At 40.4% G+C, this 24085-nt stretch overlaps 1 protein-coding gene across 2 annotated transcripts in view; it reads left to right on the top strand.

Annotated features, from left to right (window-relative positions):
* Prrx1 (paired related homeobox 1) overlaps positions 1 to 23563 on the top strand; it is a 63949-nt gene extending 40386 nt beyond the window's left edge. The window contains exons 2-5 of one of the 2 annotated variants that reach the window (XM_051147721.1): positions 8534 to 8709; positions 12766 to 12947; positions 16649 to 16720; positions 22195 to 22337. In XM_051147721.1, coding sequence (XP_051003678.1) covers positions 8534 to 8709; positions 12766 to 12947; positions 16649 to 16703 — 413 coding nt within the window. In that variant the 3' untranslated portion in view covers positions 16704 to 16720; positions 22195 to 22337. Of the gene's footprint in view, positions 1 to 8533; positions 8710 to 12765; positions 12948 to 16648; positions 16721 to 22194 lie in introns of both variants that reach the window. The other variant, XM_051147720.1, reaches the window with a different exon arrangement.
* The last annotated feature ends 522 nt before the right edge of the window (positions 23564 to 24085 follow it).

Genomic DNA, 24085 nt, shown 5'->3' with positions numbered 1-24085 from the left:
GATAGTGAAAGGATGTGAAGTTCATGATAGGTTGGCTTTGACCACACTTTGTGCCACTAATTTTAGAAGTGGTCTTCCGTGTTTGATAGAAACAATGTTTGCAGCAAGGTGGATGCTCTCTAACTTGTGGGAAGGAGGTAAAAAATGGTGGAAGAAATGAAGGTGGTGTACAGTTATTACTAGTTCCTTTTCGTTAAGCTAAGGGACAGGGCAACTGACTGTTACATTTCTTCCTTGTCTAGATAATAATTGTACATGAATTATTTCTTCTAAAATAGCATTCACATCACTTTCAGTGTGGAAATTTGTCCCTGTGGGATTCTTCTGGCATTCAGGTGTTTGTCAATCACCCAGGATTTCCCCAGGCGTGCTAATAACAGTGCAGCCCCCATATAATTTATAATCCAACCAATGATTTTCTTGAAAAAAAAAAAAAAAGACAAACGAATACATACACTACTATCAGAGAAGCATGATTTAGTTGTCATGTAAAACAACCAATTATTGAAATCTCTCTATCTGGCTAGGTACTGGAAATATAAAAACAACCCCATGACCCCACAGTGAGAGGTTGGTGGTCCTGAAAGTTGACATTGCAGGCTTGGCCAGGAACTCCTTGAATTAGAATCCAACCCCCCTGTTTTCCAACCCACGCTCAATTTCCAGACTTACTAATGGTAACTGCTAAGACCCAATATACTTTGACCAGCTGTTATACCTGGAATCCTCTAACATGCAGCGCGTGAACTCTTTGTGTCAAAGCAGGTCTCCTGCAATAAACACTTGTCCTCACCCCTCCCCACCCTAACCCCAGTTCATGTGCTGTAGTTGTGATATTCCCTGTGACATGTTTGAAGGTCAGGTCTTGGGGAGCTGATTAAACTCAGATGAGGTCATTAGAGTGTCATCCTCATGATAGGATAGACTATGATCCTTGTGACCTCGTTACCTCACGAAAACACAGTCCTGCCCCCCTCCCCACACTGTTATTTTTAAGGAACTGAATAGGCCCATGCTCAGGCTCTACAGCTCCTCTCCAGTTTCCAGGCTGTGAGAGATAAATTTCTGCTTTGTAACTCCCGCCCCCCCCCCACCCCGGGAGGGTACTATATCATGGCACCCTGAACTGTCTGAGATAGCAATATATCTTACATATAAAAATATTAAAACTCAGAGACATTAAGGTGTAGTATCCACTTCCCACCCCGACAAGAAAAAAATTCCAATCTGTGAGCCACTATGTACACCTTTACTTTTCTTGTCCTCTAGGGGGAATTTTAATTTCCTTTCCTTAAACATTATTTTTAAATGTCAGATTTCCTATGTTGGGCACATTAGCATCCTCCTGCCTTCTCATTATTTTGGTACTCAAGACAAGAGTAACCACCCAGAGGGACTTAATCTCCCCTTCAGACTCCTTTGTTCACTGGCAGATACCAACAGTCCTTCCCTCTGTGCTTTATTGTGATGGACAGCCAGCTCTCTGTCCACGTGGCTTCTCTTCTAGAAGCATCTAAAAGCATTTCAACCTAAAATAAAAGCATTCAAGGCAATATGAACCATGCTCTATTCTAAAAGTTCAAATACCATCCAATTGTTACTATTTTTTTTTTTTTTTTTATCCAAGAAGAAGAGCCTCTCGGTTTTATTAGTCCTGTTCGCCCAAGAGCTGAGTTCCTTCATTAACTCTGGACAGCTCATTCATTGCACTCTGCTCCCCTGAGTGCTTTTCTTTAGCTTGTTTTGTTTTGTTTTAATCCACTTTTAGAGTAACATTTTAAAATAATAGAAGAATCATCTTTTAAAAATGATAGCCCAGATGATATCGCCAGCTCCTACGAGGTGAAGCGAAGCCTTTCTCAAGGTGGAAACAGTCTTTACAAAGGAAGAGGGTCACCAAGAAGAAGCAGAAACACACCTCACCCAGAGCGCTCTATGTAGGGAGCAGTCACCTCAGGGAATACTGAAAGTTTAGAAAGCTTTTAAAATCTGATTCAGAATTTACTCTGTTCCTAGAATTTTGCCTTCCTTTATGGTTTCTTTTTTTCTTTTCTTTAAAAAAAAAAAAAAAAAAAAGTCTTTTTAGAATTTCCTCAAATGCTCAGACATTAAAAGTAAAAAGAGGAAGAAAGAAAAGTCACTGAATAAATACTGAGTAATGTGACTTTTACCAACCAAATTAGTTAATGAAAATCAAATGAGCTGGGAATAATTGAATTTTCACAGCCTGTGTGTTTAGCCTTTGGCCTTCTTTTTCCTGTGTTTTTAAAAACACTAACTTCTGGTGAGATTGCTTACAAAAATTGTGCATTCCTTACCTTTTTGAGTACCGGCATTGGCTTGATATTTGGATATTTCTTTCAAAAGTGAATTTTAGGAAGAAAAGTTGGATCAGTGGAAAGCCAGGGGTTAACTAAGGGCAGAAGAGTGTCCCCGTGGGGGGAGGGTCTGGGACAAACTCTCTATTTCCTCAGGCTTAGTCCCTCCTGGTTTTTTAAGCTTTATGAGTCTTTTTCGCTCCCAGTCTGTCTACACACTCATCACACTTGGTAGATCTGTAGTTACCACATCTGGAGTGACTATTGACTTCCTCTGTAGCTCTTTTGTGATAGGATGGCTCATTAGGGACAGGGAGCAGAGGGCAAAGAGAACAAACAGCACAGCAGCTCTGATCAGACCATTTCCAAGGAGAAATCTTGCCAGAGACAGTAGCAGAGCAGCCCTTTACAAATGTCTTCTATGCGCCCCACTGACTGCCGAGGATACATTCCTGAAGGCCTCAGGCAGCCTTTAGAAGTAAGGCTTTTTATCTAGTCTGTTGTTTTGAAAACAGACTAAGAAAAATGGAGCACATTGTCATCAAGGCCACACATAAGAATGGGAAGGGCTTCAGGGAAACACAGTTATTCTTGGTTTCTAAGCTGCTAAACTTACTTGCATGGTTCTACTGTTACCCATCCCTCTCTTCCATTACAGTTAGGTGGGTCTGATCAAGGATTCTAATTTCCTACTTTGTTTGTTATTTTTTCTTCTTTTTCAATATTTCCCATAGAGAAATTGAGGGTCATGTACATATCTAAAGGCATCTCTTATCAAAGAGAAGCTGTTCTACCCAATAACTCAATATCTAGAATATATTGTTGTTGTTGTCATCTGGTGGCACTAGGAAACAAGCCTAGAGCCTTATGCATATTCTACACAGTCCCAGAAGAAGGTTAGAGCTATAACATAAGACTGCATAGGAAGGTTTGTCTGTACTGGATTCTCTCAGCAGTTCTGGTCATAAAGAGACAGATCTTGAGAGTTAAAGCACATGAAAGTGGTATGGGCTGTACTAACCGTTGTAGCAATAAGAAAATACATTTGCCTTACAGAGCTGAAAGAAAATAGAGAAGGTGAGAGATTTAAAGCAATACCATTCACGTTAAAGGTACTTCATAGCTTTTAGTGCTTTCTGTTTCAAAGAAGGTTCACTGTCATGAGAAAGCTAAGCGTGGAGATTGTACAGGCTGCTTGCCTTTAAAGTACCACTAAAAATATATTTCTTAAAAGATATGTTGAAAGAGACAGAGACAGAGAGAGAGACAGAGAGAGACAGAGAGATAGAGGGAGACAGAGAGAATGGTGTATGTGTGTCTGTGCTTGTGAGTCCACATGTAGACATGAGGAGGCCAGAAGAGGGCATCAGATTCCCTGGATCTCAAGTTAGGGGTAGTTATGAGTCACTTGATGTGGGTACTGGGAACTGTAGCCCTGTGCTGTTAATTGTGGAACCATCTTGCCAGCACCCCAGCCCTTTCCCTTTTGTGTTTTTAGGACATCCTTTTTTCTCTAAAGAACAATCACTCATTAAGTGTTTACATATTATTTCATAAGGCTAAGACTGATGCCTATCTAAAGGCGATCCTTTACCTACAATGGCTGAGTGCTTGTGTATTTGTCAGAGACCTACTCTTTCTGCAGAGTGGGTGAGATTCAGTGGTGGAGGACCATGCCAGGACCATGCTGCTGGGGAAGAGTAGACACACTGCCGAACCTGGCTTTGGTCATTAGAATAGCCAAGCTGCTCCGTTTACCCTGCCAACAGTGTCTCCACTTAAGTGGTACCTGAACCACTTATCAGGGCATGTATTAGAAGGATGCTGTCCCAATTTCAGTTAAAGCTAAAGGTGCCCAAAGAAATGCAGATGAACACCACAGTTGTGTTTCACTGCTTTTCATAGGCCTGGCAATCAAAGCAGAACAGTTTTTAGTGGCTTTTGCAATTATACTTCCTTTCAATTTTCTAAAGGTTATAGGGCCTGAACCACACAAATCCCATTAAAGTAAGTAGCTGTTGTGCAATATAAATTGCTTTGAAAACATTCTTCAATGCCCATAAAGTGATCAGCGGTCTGCACTTGAGACCCGCTTGCCTGCCACGATTTCAAGCCAGAGACAGATGACAAGCTTTGATGTGGTGGTTGGTTTCTGCTACCGAAGTTGGCATTTTATCTTCTTGCATCAGATTTCTTCCCAAATTGATGTGACTCAGGCATAGGGAGCACATTTTTACTGTGATTTTTCTTCCTAAAATATATTTTTTACTGTACCTTTAAATTACAGTGGAATGACCCTTGATCTTGGACTTCAGAGCATCCTTCCTTCTAGATGCAGCATGGCAGAAGGTCAGAGAGTGCACGGAAGGATGCAAGGTCTCAGTGCACAGGGGGTTAGCACAGATGCCCGGTCCTGATGCTTGAAGGCGTCACTTTCAAACCTTTCCCCTATATTACTAACACTCCAACCCAATGGAAATGCTACTCTTCTTAGCATTTCTGTCCTGTATGTGGTCCTGACTATTTAAGCTGCTCATTCACTTTGAAGATGCTTTTCACATAAAAGATGAAAACGGAGGCCTGAGCTCTGGCATTTACAAAGGAACAAGACCCCAAGGCTTTTCCTGTGTCTAGATCTGAAGAAGACTCACCATAAAAAGGTTTATTTTTTTCCCCTTTTATATTTAAAATTATCCAGAAACAAAGATGGCACTGACCTAATTAGCTGCTTTGCACTATTAAAACATAACCGAAATTCAGGAATCACTGAGCGCTTCAGGCCTCGGGGTTCCAATTCTTCCAGTCTTGTTTCTACACGATGGCGTAGATCTGACTCTTCCAACTTTTATTGTCCCCTCATCTATGCTGCCTATAGCTCTTTTATAGTAATGGCTGGATGCGCAAAGACAAGAAAATATCCATGTGGAAAGAATGGGACCGTAATTTTTACATAGTATTTGACAAAATAATAACATATGTATGGAGGTTTTAAAAGGCATAGATCAACATGGACTGAAACTCTTGGCCCAGTCTAACACGGGGTGTAAAGTGTGAGATGTGCTTCCTGGGCACATCAGTTTTAATGTGTCCCTTAAAATGAGAGAGCAGTATGCCCATGTGTTTCTGGGGGAAAGAGGGAAGATGGAGGTGTTCTGTTGTGTGTGAAAATAACCACAGGCATGTAAGGGAGCAACTGAAAAGGAAAGCGCAGAACACTTGGCCTCAACAGTGACTAAAGATGAACATATGGCCATTCTGGCAGGAATAATGGCACATGACACACTGATTCTTGTCCACAGACCTGCCTTATAATATTTTTTTATAACAGCTAGCATGATAAAACATTTCCCATGAGTAATTTTCATGGGGAGGTGCGTTTTCCTCGTGGATGGGTTCTTGTTTTCCTCTTGCACAGCATGTATACTGCCCTTTGCCCTTATGAATGGACTAGAATGAGGTGTCCTGGCCCCCAGCCTTGTGCAGAGATCGGTCACAGATATTCGTTGTCATATCTTGAGTCAATCACTTTGCTCTTCTAGGTCCCTACCCCATCTGCAAGATGAGAGGGATGGGTTAGTTCATTTCTTGCACTTTATTTGGTGCCAAGATTTTATGATTCATGATTCCAAAGTGAGACAACACCTGTCCATAAAGCCAGTTTAGTCATCTCACCCAGAAAGTAGCAATAACTACATACTTGCAGTGTACTCAAACATCAAACCTATAAAAGCCATAACTACCTTATATTTACATGGGATTTCTTTAAACATTAAAAATGTATTCACAAAAAAAAATAAATAAAAATAAAAATGTATTCACAGCTCAGGGTTATTCTGAGCTTGGTAAATCCTCCTCCCTTCAGGATGCCAAAGAATGATGCCCATCCCATCAGCCAGTTGGATATTAGCGTCCTTGGAGCACATATTTTGACATTAGCCTTCACTGTAGCTGTCCTAACAGAAAGGTGACACTCCTGCTGTGATAAACACTCGCTGTTTATCACACCGGAGCCCCAATTCTGATAAAGGTATTTATCACAGGTCTTTCAAGTACCCTGAATTTGTCAACTTCAGTAGTGTTTATTTATCCTCCTGCTGTGGAAGACATTGTACCCTGCCCTGTTCTTCAATGGTAGGGAAAACTCAGGCTGTGAGCAGTGAGCAGAGACAGATGAGCTGAAGGCCTGAGGCTCCAGCTGTCTCTGCTGCCTAATCATTGTCTCTTTCCATTTGCCTGGGGTTTTGAAGGACATTTGCCAGAGCCAGACTCCCGGGACCCTTGCTATTTGCATGTCTTTTTTCACCTTCAACATGATCTGAACTGATGTTTTCATTTGTTAAAAACAACAAGAACAGTTACTGGGAAACTTTTGCTGGAATCACTTGAGATCACTGTAGCTATTTATTCCCTGTCATAAACTGTAATCCTCCATTTCCCTGACTCCCATGTCAGGGGACTTGGTGGTTTTATAGTGGACAGTTGGTGGGATTTCAGTGAACAGTGGGAGATTTCAAAGAACTACCGAGTGATTATGTGGCAGGTTGTAGCACTAAGAACAAGACGTAAAATAGTCTTGATCTTGATCAGAGCTTGGCAGTACAAGAAGAAACAGGATTACAAAGCAGAACAAAGCATTAGGAACTCGTGGTTATGCAAGAGAAAGAGTTCTGAGTGAAGAAAACTCAGAGTATTTACTTAATCTGGGGTTTTCTTTATATGACAAAAAAATATTAACTTGTGGTCTGATTGGTGTCAAGTTTAGAAAAGTATAGAAGCTAACGACTCTTTGCACCTTTACATTTAATGGAAACATGAAATTCTTGATAAGGTTTTTCTCAAGGTCCCTGAAGACCAAGAGATACCAGAAGAGCTAGACATGTGGAACTTTGAACAAGAGATCTAGGGGCCGGGGGACAATAAAAACAATACAAATGCTTCCAAACAATTGAAAGGGAGGAAATTGTACATGCTAAAAGATTTTAGGTCCTTCCCATTTGAATCACCGTGGTGATGTCATTGTCAGCTACTTTTTCTAATAGGGAAACTGTACCAGCCATGTTAGCTTCATTGTTCTAGGCCTGGGGAGATCTTAGAAATTAGGATTGGAATGGTTCCATCATCCAAATGAGGCTAATCTGGGAGTCTCAGCTGAGAGTGAAAGAGGCTCCATCAAGGAGCTGAGAGTATCCAAACCAAAGAGGATTGATGGGGCTCATGTATCCACCAGGAAATGGTGGTCAGCCACTTCTGAGAGAAATTGAGTCAGATCTTGTATGTTTTTTTCCTACAGAAAACCTTTTTTGAATACAAGAGAAGTTTCATCTTTCCTGTGGGGGAAAATTAGCCGGTGGCTTTTGTTTTTTTGTTTTGTTTTGTTTTGTTTTAAATTCTGGGTCTTTAACTACCAAGGAGCCTGAGGGGAAAGGAGTATCAGAGTGCAAAGAAAATAGTCTCAGCCATCAGGTGCCTAGAGGTCTGCCCTGTGGGAACCCCCAGCTTAACCCGCACTTTGAACCCAAACATAAATCTAGAATCGGCTCTAATTTGTTAGTTTGTGGTAACAATACTATTACAGCTGAGGTGGGTGTCCATAAGACAACTTGATTCTTGCTAGTAGGTTTGTTGAGAATGCTGTGTTTTTAGCCACAGGAAACCATGATTAGATGTGCTGGAAACGAAGAGCTGAGAGCTCCCTTTTGTTGAGGATGGAGCAAATATCCAACTTCCCCTGGGTCCTCAACTTTACTCCTTGTAATTTACTTTGGACTGAGCCTCTCTGGACAACATGTGCCATAAAAGAATGTGTACGCATGGGGTAATGGTTTGATGATGGTACTAGCATATCTGATCAACACTTGGTTTCCACAATCAATCATTCCTACCCTGGGACTGGATAAGGGTTTCAGGACAGGCCCTTCTTATTCTATGATGGGGGCATTTTGCTCTCTGAATGATTGGTGAACCAAACCAAGATGGCTTTGGGATAATTCGGAGCAAACTCAGTATGGACCCACAGCATATAAGGGGTTCTTAGCCCCAGCACTGAAGATTCTTAGCCCTTGCAAGAATTTGTATAAGAAACATGGCATGTGACTCTAGTACCTTAACTAAGGATGTGAGCAAAAGAAGCAATCTCTCATTATAGACAATAGTAGATATAGGCCACTCAGTACCTCTGGAGTGACCTTCATCCCTTACCACCAATTTCATTTCAGATGATCAGTTGAACTCAGAGGAGAAGAAGAAGAGAAAGCAGCGGAGAAACAGGACAACTTTCAATAGCAGCCAGCTGCAGGCCCTGGAGCGTGTCTTTGAGCGGACACATTACCCAGATGCTTTTGTGCGAGAAGACCTTGCACGTCGGGTGAACCTCACTGAGGCCAGAGTGCAGGTAACATGCTTTGGGTGGCAGGCACCCAGTGTCCCCTGCATAGTGACACATCTCTGAAGATTGTTTATGACTACAATCTTGTAGGTTTGGGGCAGGAGCTGATACTGATATGGGTTGCAAATGTGGAGTAGGACAATGGGACTCATATCTTCCTTTTGGTTGAATTATATTTTTAAAAAAACAAATAGAATGCCATTAGGAAGGGTAAACTGTGCTATAGGGAGGGGCTATCTCCTTTCCATTGTTGGAAAGTTTATACATTGGTGTTCTACACACCATCCACTAGAGGGCTTGCTTCTGCATGCCAGCTCTCAATTTGAATCCTAGAGTGGCCATAGCTATTAACTCTCCCTCACCTGAGCTTTCCTCTCCAGCTTGGGTCAACATATAAACCTTGTTCTAAGTAGTCATAACTATGAATGCTGAGAGAAGACTGGAGATGACTACTGAGAAACTGAGTTAAGAGCACACTTAAAGTAGATAACTTCTTATAGTCTCCAATGTCTCTGTGAAGCAAAACAAGTTGAGGGAGGGTAAGGGAGTCATGGTACCTTCAGTCAGAAGAGAAGTGTGGAAAGGTATCCAACCTAGGGAGGCAGAGGCTTCTCCCAAAAGTTCTCCCCAAGAGACAAGAAAAATTGCAGTGCAAGAAAAGACACCTAGTCTCCTTCTGTGGCCCCAAAGAAATCAAGACAGAATGCTGAGGACACACCGTTGCATTGGCAGTCAGGGCTCAGATGAGTGCTCCATAGTGACACAGCATAGCTCCATAGTGACAACATTTGTTCCTGTTCTTTCCATGCCACCATCTTCACAGGACTGAAGTTAACCTCAGTGCACGCCACCCCAGGCTGCTTTTCACACACTGCTATAAATTCCCTCACTTTCCTAACCCTCTACTTCTCCTGTTTCCCCAATCTCAGCCTGCAGTGAAATGACAACATTAAATGAGTAACCCACACACAGGAAAGAAAAAAGAAGAAAGGAAAGAAAGACATATATTTAGAACTTGCTCTTTTTTTGTATTTTCTTTTCTTTTTTGTTATTTATTTTGATCTTTGGGTTTTTTTTGTTTGTTTGTTTGTTTTTTTTGCTTTTAAGTTTTGAGAGAGAGAGAGAGAGAGAGAGAGAGAGAGAGAGAGAGAGAACATAAAGTTGGGTAGGTAAGGAGGTAAGGAGGATCTCAGAATAGTTGGAGGAAGGGAAAGAATATGGCCAAATCTATTGCATGTAAAAAAATTAAATAAACTATTATCTGTAGTAATCTTACAGTACCAATTTTAATACTCTAAAATTTAAAACAGAAACATAGACAGTACATTGTTGAAACTTGTTTTAAAAATGTAGAAGGGTAACTTTTGAGTTGGGAGATTAATCTTGTCCAGTTTCAATAATTGAATTTCATGCATGCATACACACATGGACACATAAACATACATGATGGGAGAGACAGGAAAATGTCATCTCTGTATCACCTGTGTGTCCATCATATGTCTTTGTTTATCTTCCCTTCACACTACACTACAAACCAATGACTTCTGTTGCTGTGAGCGTTTTCCTGGTTGAGTGGCACAGAATTGTTCCTCTGTGACTTTACTATTTCTCCTTACGTTCCTGGCCTTTCTCACACCAAACCAATCACCTAACTCTGGAACTCCATATTCAGAGCATTTGTCATAATGACATGTATTATATGAAGTAATCTGTGGGCAGCTCCCCTCACTGGGTGATAAAGTTCTTTTGTATGGAGATAAGTTTTATTCATATTTGAAAATTTCATTTCTCCCCCTTTGCTCAAATGCTTATTGGTCAGCTATGGACTTTTGACCTGATTTTATTTGTTGACAATAAATAAGACACTGGGCCTCTTCTTCTCCGAAACAGAGAGGAAAGATATGTAAACCATCGGATAATGGTGCCATCATAAGATGATTCCCCACAGTAAAAGAAACTTTATTAATAAAGTAGAGGAAAGAATGATCCATGCTGCCCAGGGAATAGGAGGGATTATGCCTTTATTAGCTGTACATTGTGAACCAACTATTTATAATCATGTCAGTCATCTCTGATCAACCATGAGACAGAGAAACAGACACATTAAATAACAGTTCGATGATCACTCACAGTATAATATAGTGCAGTACAGTATAATATAGCTGTGGCTTAGTTGGCATTTTTATCAAGCTCTACTAGACGGTAATGTCATATGCCTTTCACTATAACACTTCACAAAGGATGTGAGGTTACAGATACAATAAAATCTTGGGTGTGATACCTGGACAGAGAGAAAGAATCCTGTAGATAGAGGAGGATATCTGGTGTAACCATGTGCATTGGACAAGTCACCTGCTGCGTTGGGGCGTCCTTTGGTAGTCATAAGCCTAAGACACACTAGATGTCATATGCCTTTATGATAAACAAAGAGCTAATTCTTGAATAGTGGTTTTTTTTCTGTTTTAAGAAATGCTCATTTTATTCTTCAGCAGGAAGGCAGTAGGTGGTATCAATCAAGGCACCAGTTATATTTATAATTAATATAATTAATTTATAATTAATATGTGTTGGTCATATTACAAATGAAAGATGTGGGGACTGAGCAAGAAACAATCTTTGCTGGTTTCCATTCAGGTTCTGCCTGCTACACAACTCCATGGGATGGGAGTGCAATGGTCACATGGTATTTTAGATAAGTGTTGTCCCATGGAGCAATTTGTTCCCATATACTGTCTTACTTTCTATAATTTGACCAAAATATTTGCTTTGCATTATTTCAGCTGTACTTACACATTGGCCTTTAAGACATTTCTAACTGCTTGAAAGCAGTGAATAAGTCCTCTATATCTCTTTCTGCCTAGCATTTAGTGCAAGGTCTGCACTGCAGTGAGTACTCCGTGAAGAGTCCTTGAGTGAATATAATGAATAAGTAAAATTATATTACAGTCTGAAAGAATTTTATGGTTGTAGGTTAGCCAGTATATATATATCCTCAATTTTAAAGTAGAAATAGTAAAACCCAATATGCAGAATTATCATGCTAAGTATAAACAATTAAAAACTAGTCTGGGTCAGTTTAAATAAGTGATGTGTTCATCTCAGATGTACAAATAAATGTCCTCCACTTGAATTCTCAGAGTTAGTGCCTGTGCCTTTCTGCTGAAAGTTTATTTATAGAACATAAGTAGGTTTCACTGTCTGGTTCAATATGTTAGAAGTGCTAGAAACTTATAACCAGGAGCCAATGTGCAGATGCATCCTTGAGGGGAGAGGGATACCTCGGGAGATCTGTCCTCTGTTCGTTTGTTCCGTGGATTCCCCATTTCACTGGACTCCCATAGGGGTTGCCAACTAATGGGGACACTCTTTGGTGGCTCTTTCTCTAGTGCATCATCACTCCTCTGATGGTTTTTCCTGCATCTTTTCTATGAATGATTTTCTTCTTAATCCTTGACAGAAGGTGTGGGGGAGATAAAGTGTGGTTTTTTTTTTTTTTTTTATTAATGAACACAATGGAAACAGATAAAAAAAAGTCACACTTTAAAGAATCTTTAAAACGCTCTTAGAAAAACCATTATATCTATTGCCAATGAAATTCTTATTTTATTGAATATAATTGTAACAAGGTTTATAACCTACATTTAGTTTTATTGTGGATTATTCATAGCTCCCATCTCTGGATTCTTAATTACTAGAAGCATTCTGTGGTCCCTTTGTGCTGTACCTTAGACACACTAAGCTCCACCCTGAAGTGTCCCACAGACACGGAGGCTTGATTTTGAATCACACTGCCCTGGGGTAGTTTTTTTTTTTTTTTTTTAATCAAGACAGAGTTTCTCTGTGTAGCCTTAGCTGTCCTAGACTCACTGTGTAGACCAGGCTGGCCTCAAACTCATACTGCAGGTTTAGGAAGGATTCTAGACCCATCCTATATCTTTCTTGGGGTGGCATTATATAGTAAAGTCAACAAAAATTTCATTCATATAACCTATTTTTTTGTTGTTGTTCTTCCTCTCCCTCTTGGCGTCTTTGCCCCCTCCTGACCTCCCAATATTATTCCAGGTGTGGTTTCAGAACCGAAGAGCCAAGTTCCGCAGGAATGAGCGAGCCATGCTGGCCAATAAAAATGCTTCCCTCCTCAAATCCTACTCAGGAGACGTGACTGCTGTGGAGCAGCCCATCGTACCTCGCCCTGCTCCCAGACCCACCGATTATCTCTCCTGGGGGACAGCCTCTCCATACAGGTGAATGACTGGCCCACTCTCCCTTGCTCCGTTTTCCGTATGCTTCTCAGCCATCCATCACTCTCATGGCTGCCTTTGCAGCTGGCTGACACTCCTTACTGGGTTAACCTCTTCAGAGACACTCAACTTGCTGGCATCCCCACATTTTTACAGGAGATTGCTAGTTGCCCCAGGAGCAGGGTTTGGGGCAGAAGAGAGAGGGGCAGCCATCAGCAATCTCCTCTTGGACTCAGGAATTCTTGCCAAGTTTGCAAAACTGGGAAAGAATACAAAAGAACAGATCCTTTGTAAACTGTGCCCAGTGCCCCCTCTTGGAACGATTCTGGAACAAATCTATCCCATTTAAGACACATTTGCTGTGTTATGATCAAGTAGGGAATCGATGTGTAATGCTCAAAGTATAGGACTAAAGCCATTCTTCACAATAAATCTGGTTTTGAATTAAAAAGAAAGGAGGGCAGGAGGGACAGAGGAGTGAGATGAGTGAGGGAGGGAGGAGAGGAGAACTTAGCGATAGAGGAGTTCCTTTTAATCACTTTCATGGCCCTAGTACTTTGTTAGTGGGTAAGGCTTTCTTAAGATCCCCAAATGCTTCTCTCTCTCTCTCTCTCTCTCTCTCTCTCTCTCTCTCTCTCTCTCTCTCTCTCTCTCTCTCACCCCTCCCCCCCTTGTGATATGTTTCTCTCTCTCACCCCTGTGGTACACTTTTCAAAACACACTAAACTTTTATATCAGAAAGGAACTGTTTGAGGCAGAAACTAATAGAAGCCTTTCAATCTGTTGAAGACTTTTACCCTCCACTCAGTGCACTGTTTAAAAAGCACGGGTTCATGCAAGCGCACATAGAATTCCTGTACTTACCATATGACCAGGCTGGGGTGCCTTTCTTTAAACTTCGGAGAAACCCGGGTCAAGGCTACACATTCTGCCTGGCTGATTTCTACAGAACTATGCACATGTTCATTTTTCTATTAAGTGACATATGTTTATTTTTTATCTTAATATTAATTCTTGACCTAAGGAGGGGTTTAAAACTGGTTACAGGAGATTGGGTCCAGATAAAGACATGAAATTCCACATTTATGAAACATACTACAGTCGGTAGGTGTCATTAAAGCCCACAGCCTTACCTAAATGGTCTTTCAGGTCTAAGCAAGTTCTTCAGAGAAACGTCATAAATGCGTTTAGCAGTTTTATGCACATTCCTTGTGAAATTAGCCTGAGGTAGCTCTGATATCAATGGTAGATTCCATGTCTAGGAGAATGAGAAGGACTTAATTCCTGTCCTAGGTCTCCATTAGCCCCACCCTGGCTGTCTTTGGAAGATCAGTCATGTCTGTGTTTCCTACTTAAAACTTAGATGCTTTTCCCGTAGAACTTATTAAAAACACATTCTGGAGACTGTTGTGGAATAACATATTCTTTAATAGTTTAGATTTAATAATAAGCCTGTTTTCTCTACCACTATTAGTAGTCTACAGATTAAGGGAACAGCTTGGGTTTTGGGTGGAGTTCAGAGTCTGGTATGCTAAGATCTCTGGTTTGAATTTGGTTGAAACCAGGAAGCATTGTTCCTTTTTCTTCCTATGTCTTCCTTGGGATTTCTGCCCCCAGCTCTCAACAATCCAGATGGCTGCCATGTGGTCCCTACCCATGGAACGGAACACAGCACACTGCAGAAATGGAGACAAAATTCTTCCTGAACTAGCATCAAGTTAGGCTACCTGAACCAAAGATAGACAAGCCCCAATGTCATGTCGGCATCTAGCCAAAACTAGTAACATGGCTATTTGTGCATGCCTTTCTGGGAAATATTCTATTTTAATTAAAAAATATAGAAATTCTAGATACATTTCAGAAATCCACTCAAAATGTCACTATTTTGATGTAACTAGATAGTTCATTTTATGATTAGAGTTTACTATTTTATATAGGGATAGTCTTAGTGTACATATAATTTTGTATTGTCCTTTTTTTTTTCACTTAAGACTGTATAACTTAGGACTGTTTACTCATTTTGTAGTATGCATTTATTTCTCTTATAAACAGTTTGTAAAAAGTAATTGAAGCAATATAGAACCTAATTGTTCATATTGTGTATGAAGAATAAATTAATATCCAATATAAGTAGAAAAACAAAAGCTTAAGGCAACAATTTAATCAGTGATATATTTCTTTGACCTAATGTTGACTGAAGTGTTTATAATTTGGTTACTTTCTGAAAGTGGCAAAAGCTATTCTGTTACTTGGGGGTTTTTATTCTATGTTTAGAATAAAATATACTGTGATTTTATATTTTGAAACTTGCTAGGAAGCATAATCATTCTTAAGGAAATAAAAAAGAAAAACAAGTGATAAAAGTGAAGGAAACTATAGACTTTGTTGTTCCTATTGGTACCGCTATGTCAAGCTAGTTGCCTCACACGTTATATTCATTAAAAGGCACTTCTCTTGGTCAACCTTTAGAGCACTACTGTGTCACAGCTCTGGCCTTGCCCTGGTTCAAAACAAGAGGAGACAGAACACTTCCAGGTTTAAGTCTTCAGCAAGCACAGTTAGAACAGTACTTCTGGGCCCAGTTTCTACCCAACACATTGGGCCACACGTTCAGCCTACTGTATTCAAATTTACCATTGTGTTGTGTTGGAAGTACTAAAAACTGTAAGACTGGAAACCTATCTAAACTCTCCTTCTTGGTTCAAGCACTCTTTCTTGAGCAGTAAAACCTGCCTGCAGCTGAGGTCTCCATCCCAGGGTGTGGGCATCCAGTGCGATGGCTGATGTCATTATATCATGAAACCCAGGGACACTGAGTAGACACTTCTGTCAGAGAAAATGGTTTCCTGACCTCCATATATCATCTCTGGAAGAAGAAGAGGAAGCAAAGTCATAAAAGCAGTCATTTTCCTACAGTCAAAATCTTAAACTGGAAAGTAACTGATTCTTCCGCCTCCCTATTTTATTCTTTTTTCTTTTTGCTGGATGTCTTTGATATTGAGTGTAAAGATCATGTAACATATCATCTGGACTGGGAAGGATTTTAGAAGGAGGTTAATAGTTACATGACGACAAAGGATAGAAACCAGGATTTTCCCAGGCAAACTAGGACATTTGGTTCACTCTACTTGAAGCTTACCATGACATCACTCATTCTCTTGGGCACATCAGATGATGACGTCAGACAGGCAACCAAGGATCAGAGGAAGCAAAACATTTGCCAGGATGGAAACTACTTTCCTGGCAGAAGTTGCTATTTATTTACATGTAGCTAATTGAAGCAAGCTTGTCTTGGGGACATAAAGCCACTTCTTAGGTGAGAATTATTTTCTTTAAGTGAATTATGAGAGTGAAAATGCACACAAACACTGAAATTATCAAGACCCACTTACCTTACAGTGTTATGCATCTTGGGTAGCAATGATCAACTAAATCCTATACTATTCTGAGATGAAGTAGCCAAGATACCCTTCCCCAGACACTGCTGTTCCTATGAAAGGTAGATAGTGAGTGGCTTGGCTCTGTAGTTCTGGGCAGGCATGCCATGTACAGAGGGAGGGCTGGACTTGAAACTAGTGGCCAGGCAAAGGGAGGCTGACTGCTCTTGCACAGTGTCCCTCCCCTCAGTTCGTCTTGGTCATGGTGCTGCTGACATCTGCTCAACGCATTTGGCTCATTTCTCCCTTTCACACTTTCAAAAATAGATCTTCGTCCCTCCCAAGATGTTGTTTACACGAGGGACTTCATAACGGATTCTAACGGAAGACCCTGAAAAGGTAACTTGTCAGATGGGGAGGAGGGGGGTGCTTTTTGGGGTAGGGCTTAAGGGGGAATTAGGTTTTTGGGTTTTTTTGTTTTTTGTTTTTTGAGAATTTAGGGTTGGCATCCTAGAAATGTAAGCAGTGGAGGTCACCAAGTGGGAAATTAGAAGTCAGAAATGTAAGGAAGCACTCCCAGCTAATGGAGTGTAAGGGTCTAAGGCAGCCTCCCTCCAGCACTGTTATGGTCAGGGATCACTGGGCTGCTCCTCTGGAGACCAATCTATTAAGTCTAGAGTGGGGCTGGGATTCGGCATCTCTTCATAGTTCCACTGTGAAGTGATTCCCACAGTGGTCACATGTACAGACTCCGACTAGCATGGCTTTAGATACCCAGAGTATGAGCAGGGTCTGACTATGCTGCTGCCCCACTTCTGTTGCTTCTCAAGCCAATACCATAGTTGACTTATGGTGTGGCTTTGTATTTAAAATCTGAGCTAGACATACTTTCCCTATTTTATGTCTCACAGGGAATTTAGAACCTAGGGCTAAACAATATGGTGTACTCAGTAGTGAAAAAGAAAGAGAGAGAGAGAGAGAAAGAGAGACAAAAGATCTGGTGGCAATAGAAATATATTTCTAGAAAGAGAAATTAAACATTGTAGAAGGATCACAGAACGTGCAATGGAAACTAAAGCCTAACCAATGAAATGTGGTCTCACATGTCCACTTAGGAAACAAATATATATAAATGCAACTTACGAATATTAACTGCAAGGAAGAAATGATGATTTACACACGCACACTTCCTATGAGATCCCAGTTTAGAAGCAAATTTCCCTAGGAAAACTGAAATTTAATTTTCTTTGATAAGACAAATATGCCTCCAGTGTTCTTGCATTGGCAAAAGAACAAACCAGAGAGATGGTCTCCGACCCCTGTATTTTAGGGTCCGGAAAACTGCAAACTTGAGTCTCTGAAAGACAATGTGGAGTGGGTGGAAATCTGCATTCTAAGGACCACATACACGTTTCTCAGGCTGCTAGAGGCATCTTTAGGCATCTTTAGGATAATGTTTTAAGCAGCTTGTCATCATTTATTCAAAAAGGCTGAACAACAACAACAAAATAGCATTAAAGACAAACTTCAAGTGTTACTTTTCTCCTCTGTTGCTTTGTGATTTATAGGACTGACACTATGGGTCAGGGTTAGGAACCAAACCATTGGAGTATTTGCTATATTTCTTTGGGACTGGCGATTATTTTCACTCAGCTTTCCTTAAAACCACCTTTCGGAGGCAGTTAAATTGGTCACTGGTGACCTGTCTCCAGGGAGCAATTCTCTGCTTCCTCTGCTACCCTGGCAGCAGGGATAGCATTCTGCTGGGGAGCATCTGCTTGGAATTTCCAAATAAGGCTGTGGGAAAGCTTCCTGCTTCCCGAAATGTGTCAGCTCTGTGAAGTCCCATGGCAGACTTGATGAGTCAGCAGATGGAAGACAAGTGTTTCTTTCTCACCCCTAATGTCTCCATGTGCTTTATTTGGCAATGCCGCTTCGTGGTTACAGATACAAAGAGCTTTGTTAAAAATGCAACAGAAATGGTACATTAGCCCAACCTTTTAAAACTCGGTCCCAGGACTCAGCTCTTAATGTGCTCCCTGTTTACAGGAATAAGGGATTCTTACTCAGTGGGAAACTAAGCACTTGAATGTCCGTTGACCAGGCTCTTGGTGGTTGTCCTGTGCTTAACTGATATGCATCGCTGAGTTTCTGTCTTTTTAAATTTTTTTTTTTAAACTCCAGGAAGTTTCATTCTGTGTAGGAACAAGCGGTAATTTTACACAGGCTGAAAGAACCATTAATTCATTGAAATCAATTAATTACTGCTGTAGGTGCCTCTCTGGTGGGAAGAGATTCCAGGGCTCTTTTGTTTCCTAAAGCTGAGTCTTAAAAGTTTCCATGACATAGAAAACAGGTGGTCAGGAAGAGTCTGTCAGGTTGGCAGCCATTCAAAGCTCTCCCGCATCTGTTGTCACTTAAGCAAGCGAGCCTTCCACCTTCCAATGCTGTGTTTAAGGCATGACTAAGCAACTCTTTGGACACCCAGCAATTAATTCTTTTCTGACTGGTAACGGAGTCTTGTTTGTCATGGGTATGCCAAAAAGCTGCCCACTGCTTGCCTACATTGGTCATTTAGCCTGAGCTGTAAAAATAGACCCACGTCAAACACCCAAAGGGAAATGTATAAAATATCTCTGAAAGTCTGATTTCTGGGATTATCTTAGACATTTTATTAAGAGGCAGAGAGTGGAGATGGTGTCTGTGCTTTATAGCCTACATAATCAGCTACCAACTGTTGCTGTAATACATTAGCTCAATCTTTGAAAGCTTGTGACTTTTGCATTTATCAAGAGAAAGTGCTGTCATTTACCAAACCCCCCCCCCCATGGAAGTTCAAACTTCATTCGTTAATGCCAACTGCTTTCTTAATTTGTGGCCATATAACTTGAGGGCCACCATTTAATATTTCCACTGCTAGAGTGTTGCTGTCATCATAGCGGTACCACGGAGTGCAAAAGGACAGTGCTCTCTGCTGAGCATGTGCAGGCAGCCACTGGAATGCCTCGGTGACTATCCAGTCTCCTGTGCAAGAGACTATCCTAATTCTCATTCATTTGGTGTTGAGTGCGAGAGTGGATCAATCCTTTTTACTTCCTGTCAACCTTCCTCAGACAGAAACTCTGTGTTTCTAAGAGATGTGTTACCATAGTAAGTACTAAGGCTATAACATCAGAGAAGATAGAGAGTAGACGATGAAATAACTGCAGCTATGTGCTATGGACAGAATTGATATCAACTCTATAGTAGACAATTCAGAAAAATAGTAACAATAATTTCAGAAAATCAACACATGCTCCTCAAAGTTCCAGTCCCTCCTTTCAATGAGGAAATAGGATATTTTGGTTATCAAAGAAAAGATGGATTTCTATCAATTAGGACCTTGCTGTTCAGACTCTCAACGGATGAGGAACAGCTCTCTTAGAAACTTGGGCCAAGTATATAAAAACAAAATTATTCCACAACAATCTATAATTTACTCTTGGTCATTATTTTCTTTAACTTCTCTTGTGAAGTTTTTGCCTTGTATACTCAGAAGTCACCTAATTTCCTTCTCATATTTGGCAAATGATACAGACACCTTGTAACTCCATCTTCTGTTGCATGTGTTTAAAGTGCTAATAGCTATGGGCCATCTTTAGGCCTTGATATTGGAAACCTGGTTGGGAATGGCTAATTTTCTTTTTCAATAATCCGTGTCTTAGGTACATTCCTCAGATCTGGCTATATCTTTTTCTTAGCTACTAAATTTTGAGTGTTTGTTATGTCCTGGAAAATTCTGAACTATGGCTTTTGGGTTTGCATTGGGTTCTGGTAGGATGTTAGATAGAAGCATGCAATTCCTCTAGATAGCGACTGATATCTATTTGTCTTTTTTTCCTGTCTTACTGGGTTGTCTTGTCATTTGTTCCTTCATAGTTGAGGCTTGCGTTAACTATGGACTCTTCTGTCTCCTGAATGGACAGTGATTTCTAAAAAATCAGTTTGTTTTATTAAGCTTTTATGTATTTGTGTATTTTTTTTTACTGTGAAAAGATGTTTTTATGGATCCAAGAATATGCAATGATTATGCCCTTATGTACCATACTGCATCCTTCTGGCTTTGTTCCTTCCATTAAGACAACTCATTTGACAGAAAGGACTAGTTCTCAAGAGTTAGTGAATTCTTCTTAGAAATCACTACAGCAGGCCTATAGATGTCAGGGACACAGAGCGTAGGTCAGTTTAACCTATGGCTGTTTATCCAGTAAACGGTTTATCGAGTACCAGATGTGTGCTGGATGCAGTGTCAACTCTACCTGAAGACACAGTGATGAAGAAAGCAGATGTGATGACCTGTGAAGCTAGTTAGTAACTAAAAGGGAAATAAGTGAGTTAAGCAAAAGCACAGGGTGTTACAGGGGAGCCCAAGCTTGTCTGAGGTGAGACCCTTAAGACCACCTATCCAGGAATGATTGGGAAGAGTTAAAGCTAGAAAAAAAATGTTGAGTTCTTTGTGAACCTGAGTCTTTTTCTTCCACTGTGATGTAGACTTTGTTCTCATAGTCACTTATATCCATGCCAGAAAGCTTTTAAAAGTTTTGTCTCATAGAAGGACCAACTGATCTGAAACAGTACATTTCTTTAACTCGATTTTTTTTCTCAGTAAGTGCTAGAATTGGAGCTGAAATAGACTACCGTGAGTCCTACCTCTTATCTTGACTCTGTGCTGTCCCAGATAAATAGCCACAGTCTCTTCCCTCTAGCTTTAAGTTCTCCTTCTTTCTGATCTTGTCATCCAATCCCAGAACCACAGACTCCTGTGTGGCTGACAAAATTCCACTGGAATGCAGGCAGCAGCAAAGCATATGTCATTCCATTTCTAAGTCCCCTCCCAGCTCTCTGTTGAAAGGAATTTTACTAATCGTAGAAGCAGCTAAAAACATTTTATTTAGTTCAGAAGACCTCATTTTAACCATTTCACATAGAGTAAAAGATGATTTGCATCCACATCTACACACCATTTTCTACCCCTTTAAAAGAGATTCATGGATGCAATGAATAGAAACCCACTAATGATGAATTCTTAGGTCTTAGTGACAGTTTATGACAATTAAAACTAGCTCCATGTTTCTCTCAACAATATAGACAGTGAAAAACAGTTGCATCTGAAATCAAGAATGGTAAAACTATAACTTGGGAAGTTTATTTGGATGTTTTAGATATTTCCAGAGTAACTCACCCTAATGGTGGTGTGTGCTAGTCAAACACCTTTGAGAAGTTATAAAAATCAAGACCCACTGACAGGAAAATCTTGGCCTGACAATGCTTGTTACTCTCATTCAAGGAATCATGCCAGAGGAGAATGTTGGGTTGTTTAAGGGATTCTACAAACACATCATTTGTTATGGTATTTTTGATTCTCTAAAATGCATTGGAATTCAGGTCAGTTACCTAGAATGAAGTAGCAAAATTCTTTCCATCCACTGTCACATGCTTGCTGCTCTACTTCACTGGTTCCGCAGGCTCTCTGGTACAATTGGAAAGGATTAGGCTCTGTTCTAGCCAGACAATGGAACTCCTGCTCTTGGACTTGAGCAGTCTCCTCGTACCTCAGAAATAAACTATTACATACTGTGTCTAACACAGCAAATACTTCTTCCTCCCCTGTCTCGATGTCCTCTGCTTCATGATGCCCTATAAAAAGATGGCCACCCTTTTCCAAGGACCTTAGACTAATTGAAACCTGGGGCTGTACGAGACCCCAGAGGTCCTCTCTTCACCCCATCGTCCTGCCTGCCCCTGTCCTGAGAGTATATCACCCAGGGCACGGACTTGCAGCTTTGTGAAACTAATGCCTGATATTCTCCCTGCTCTCTCCTTTGTCCCTACAGCGCCATGGCTACTTATTCTGCCACATGTGCCAACAATAGCCCTGCACAGGGTATCAACATGGCCAACAGCATTGCCAACCTGAGACTGAAGGCCAAGGAATATAGTTTACAGAGGAACCAAGTGCCAACAGTCAACTGAGGAAAAAATAATAATTAAACAGGCCTAAGAAGAAATCAAAAACCATAAGACACCTATCCTGTTCTGTCATTTCTTCATCCGCTGGAAAAAAAAAAAAATAAGAGCAAAATCAAACAAAGCCAGAACTAAAATATTGGGACCATGGCGGAGAAAAGCAGGAGAGGAACAAAGTGAAAATTAGTTAACAATTGTTTCTTCTTCCTCTCGGAAACCATCACCAGTCGCTTCTATATGTGTTTATTTTATTTCCTTCTGTCCATGCTTTGCTAAGTATACTCCAAGTTTCTTCAGTTAGGCTCAGCCCACCCATTCCTATAATTGTATGAGAAAAAAAAAACTGAAACAGCCAAAGAAACACATATACATATATGTTTTTATATATGTATATATGTGAAAGATCCCTTCTCAGTAACCTGTTTGACCTCAGTGCCTTATTCTCTCTCCTTTCAAGTCTCTCTAGGAGATTTTGAAAATCCAAAGTCTTTCTGAAGAATCTGTATTATTGTGTTCATGTCTTTTGATCATGGTAAGGTTTTTTCTATCAGCTACAGGACAAAGAAATGCACACATGTTCTGGTCACTGATCTGTCTGATCGGTGTGGTTGTCCATGCCTGGTGAACTCTAAGCTCTAAAATCTAGATTATAGTGTCACCATCAACACCACTCCTCACCTGATTCAAACAATAAACCATCCTAAGTTAAAGATATTTTGTTTTTGAACAGTTGCTGTTACGCATTCTTTGGAAGAAGAAACAATTTTGGCTTTAAAAATGGAGAGAATATTTTTTTTTGTGGGAAAACAAATATTGAATTGTGAAAGGCATAGCCTATATCTCTTTAGTGCCTTAAGGGATGGCCAGATACACACTTCACATATATTTTTTTATATATTATATATAAAGTATTCAAAGCTTGAGTTTGCAGTTTCCCAAACACTATATAAAAGCAAACTTTACATCATCACTACTGCCCTTACCTTCACAATAATGATACATTAATGTGGCATCTTGCTGTTTTTCACACTCTATACAAAATTCTCATTAAGGTCGGGGAGCAATTAGCCAGGCAGCTGTTTGAGAACAGCTTTCATTTTCACATTAGGGCTCTAATGAAATTAAGAATTACTTGATACTATAAAAATGACCTTGAGTTTGAAGCCTGAGGTCAAGTATAAAGTCTGTGTCATCTGATCTGTCACAGGAAACATGCAGAAGTGTGTGTGTGCAGGGTGGTGCATAGCCATTGCTCTTTCTCCACTCCACCATAGTATAAAAGACAATAACATATTTAAGTGAAGTGATTAAAGGTTTCTCTAAATTTCAGAAAAATATAACAATTATACTTTTATATTTTAGTGGTTTTGAAATGAGGTTTAGTATCTAGGGTGGGAGGCATGGCTGGTATTTCTTTGTTTCTCTTTGTTCCCAGCTATGCTTTGGCAACTTTCCTGGTGGACTTGTCCAAACCATGTTACCATACTGTGTCTGGTTTACCTGTTTGTAAAATAGGTTTAACAATTCTTACCTACCTCACAGGGATGTTGTGAGGCTATGTCCATTTGCTTGCTTGTCCTTCCTTCCTTCCTTCCTTCCTTCCTTCCTTCCTTCCTTCCTTCCTTCCTTCCTTCCTTCCTCCTCTCCTTCCTTCTTTCCATCGTTCTTTGTTCTTCCAGCACTTTGTAGCCATGAGAGGAAAGGGACTTTAAGAGCATACAATGTTCATGGACTAACAACGTATCTGAGGTATCTGAA

This window comes from Acomys russatus, chromosome 6 (genome assembly GCF_903995435.1).
Source record: "Acomys russatus chromosome 6, mAcoRus1.1, whole genome shotgun sequence".
NCBI lineage: Eukaryota > Metazoa > Chordata > Mammalia > Rodentia > Muridae > Acomys > Acomys russatus.
This window is presented reverse-complemented; position numbering and strand designations above follow the sequence as displayed.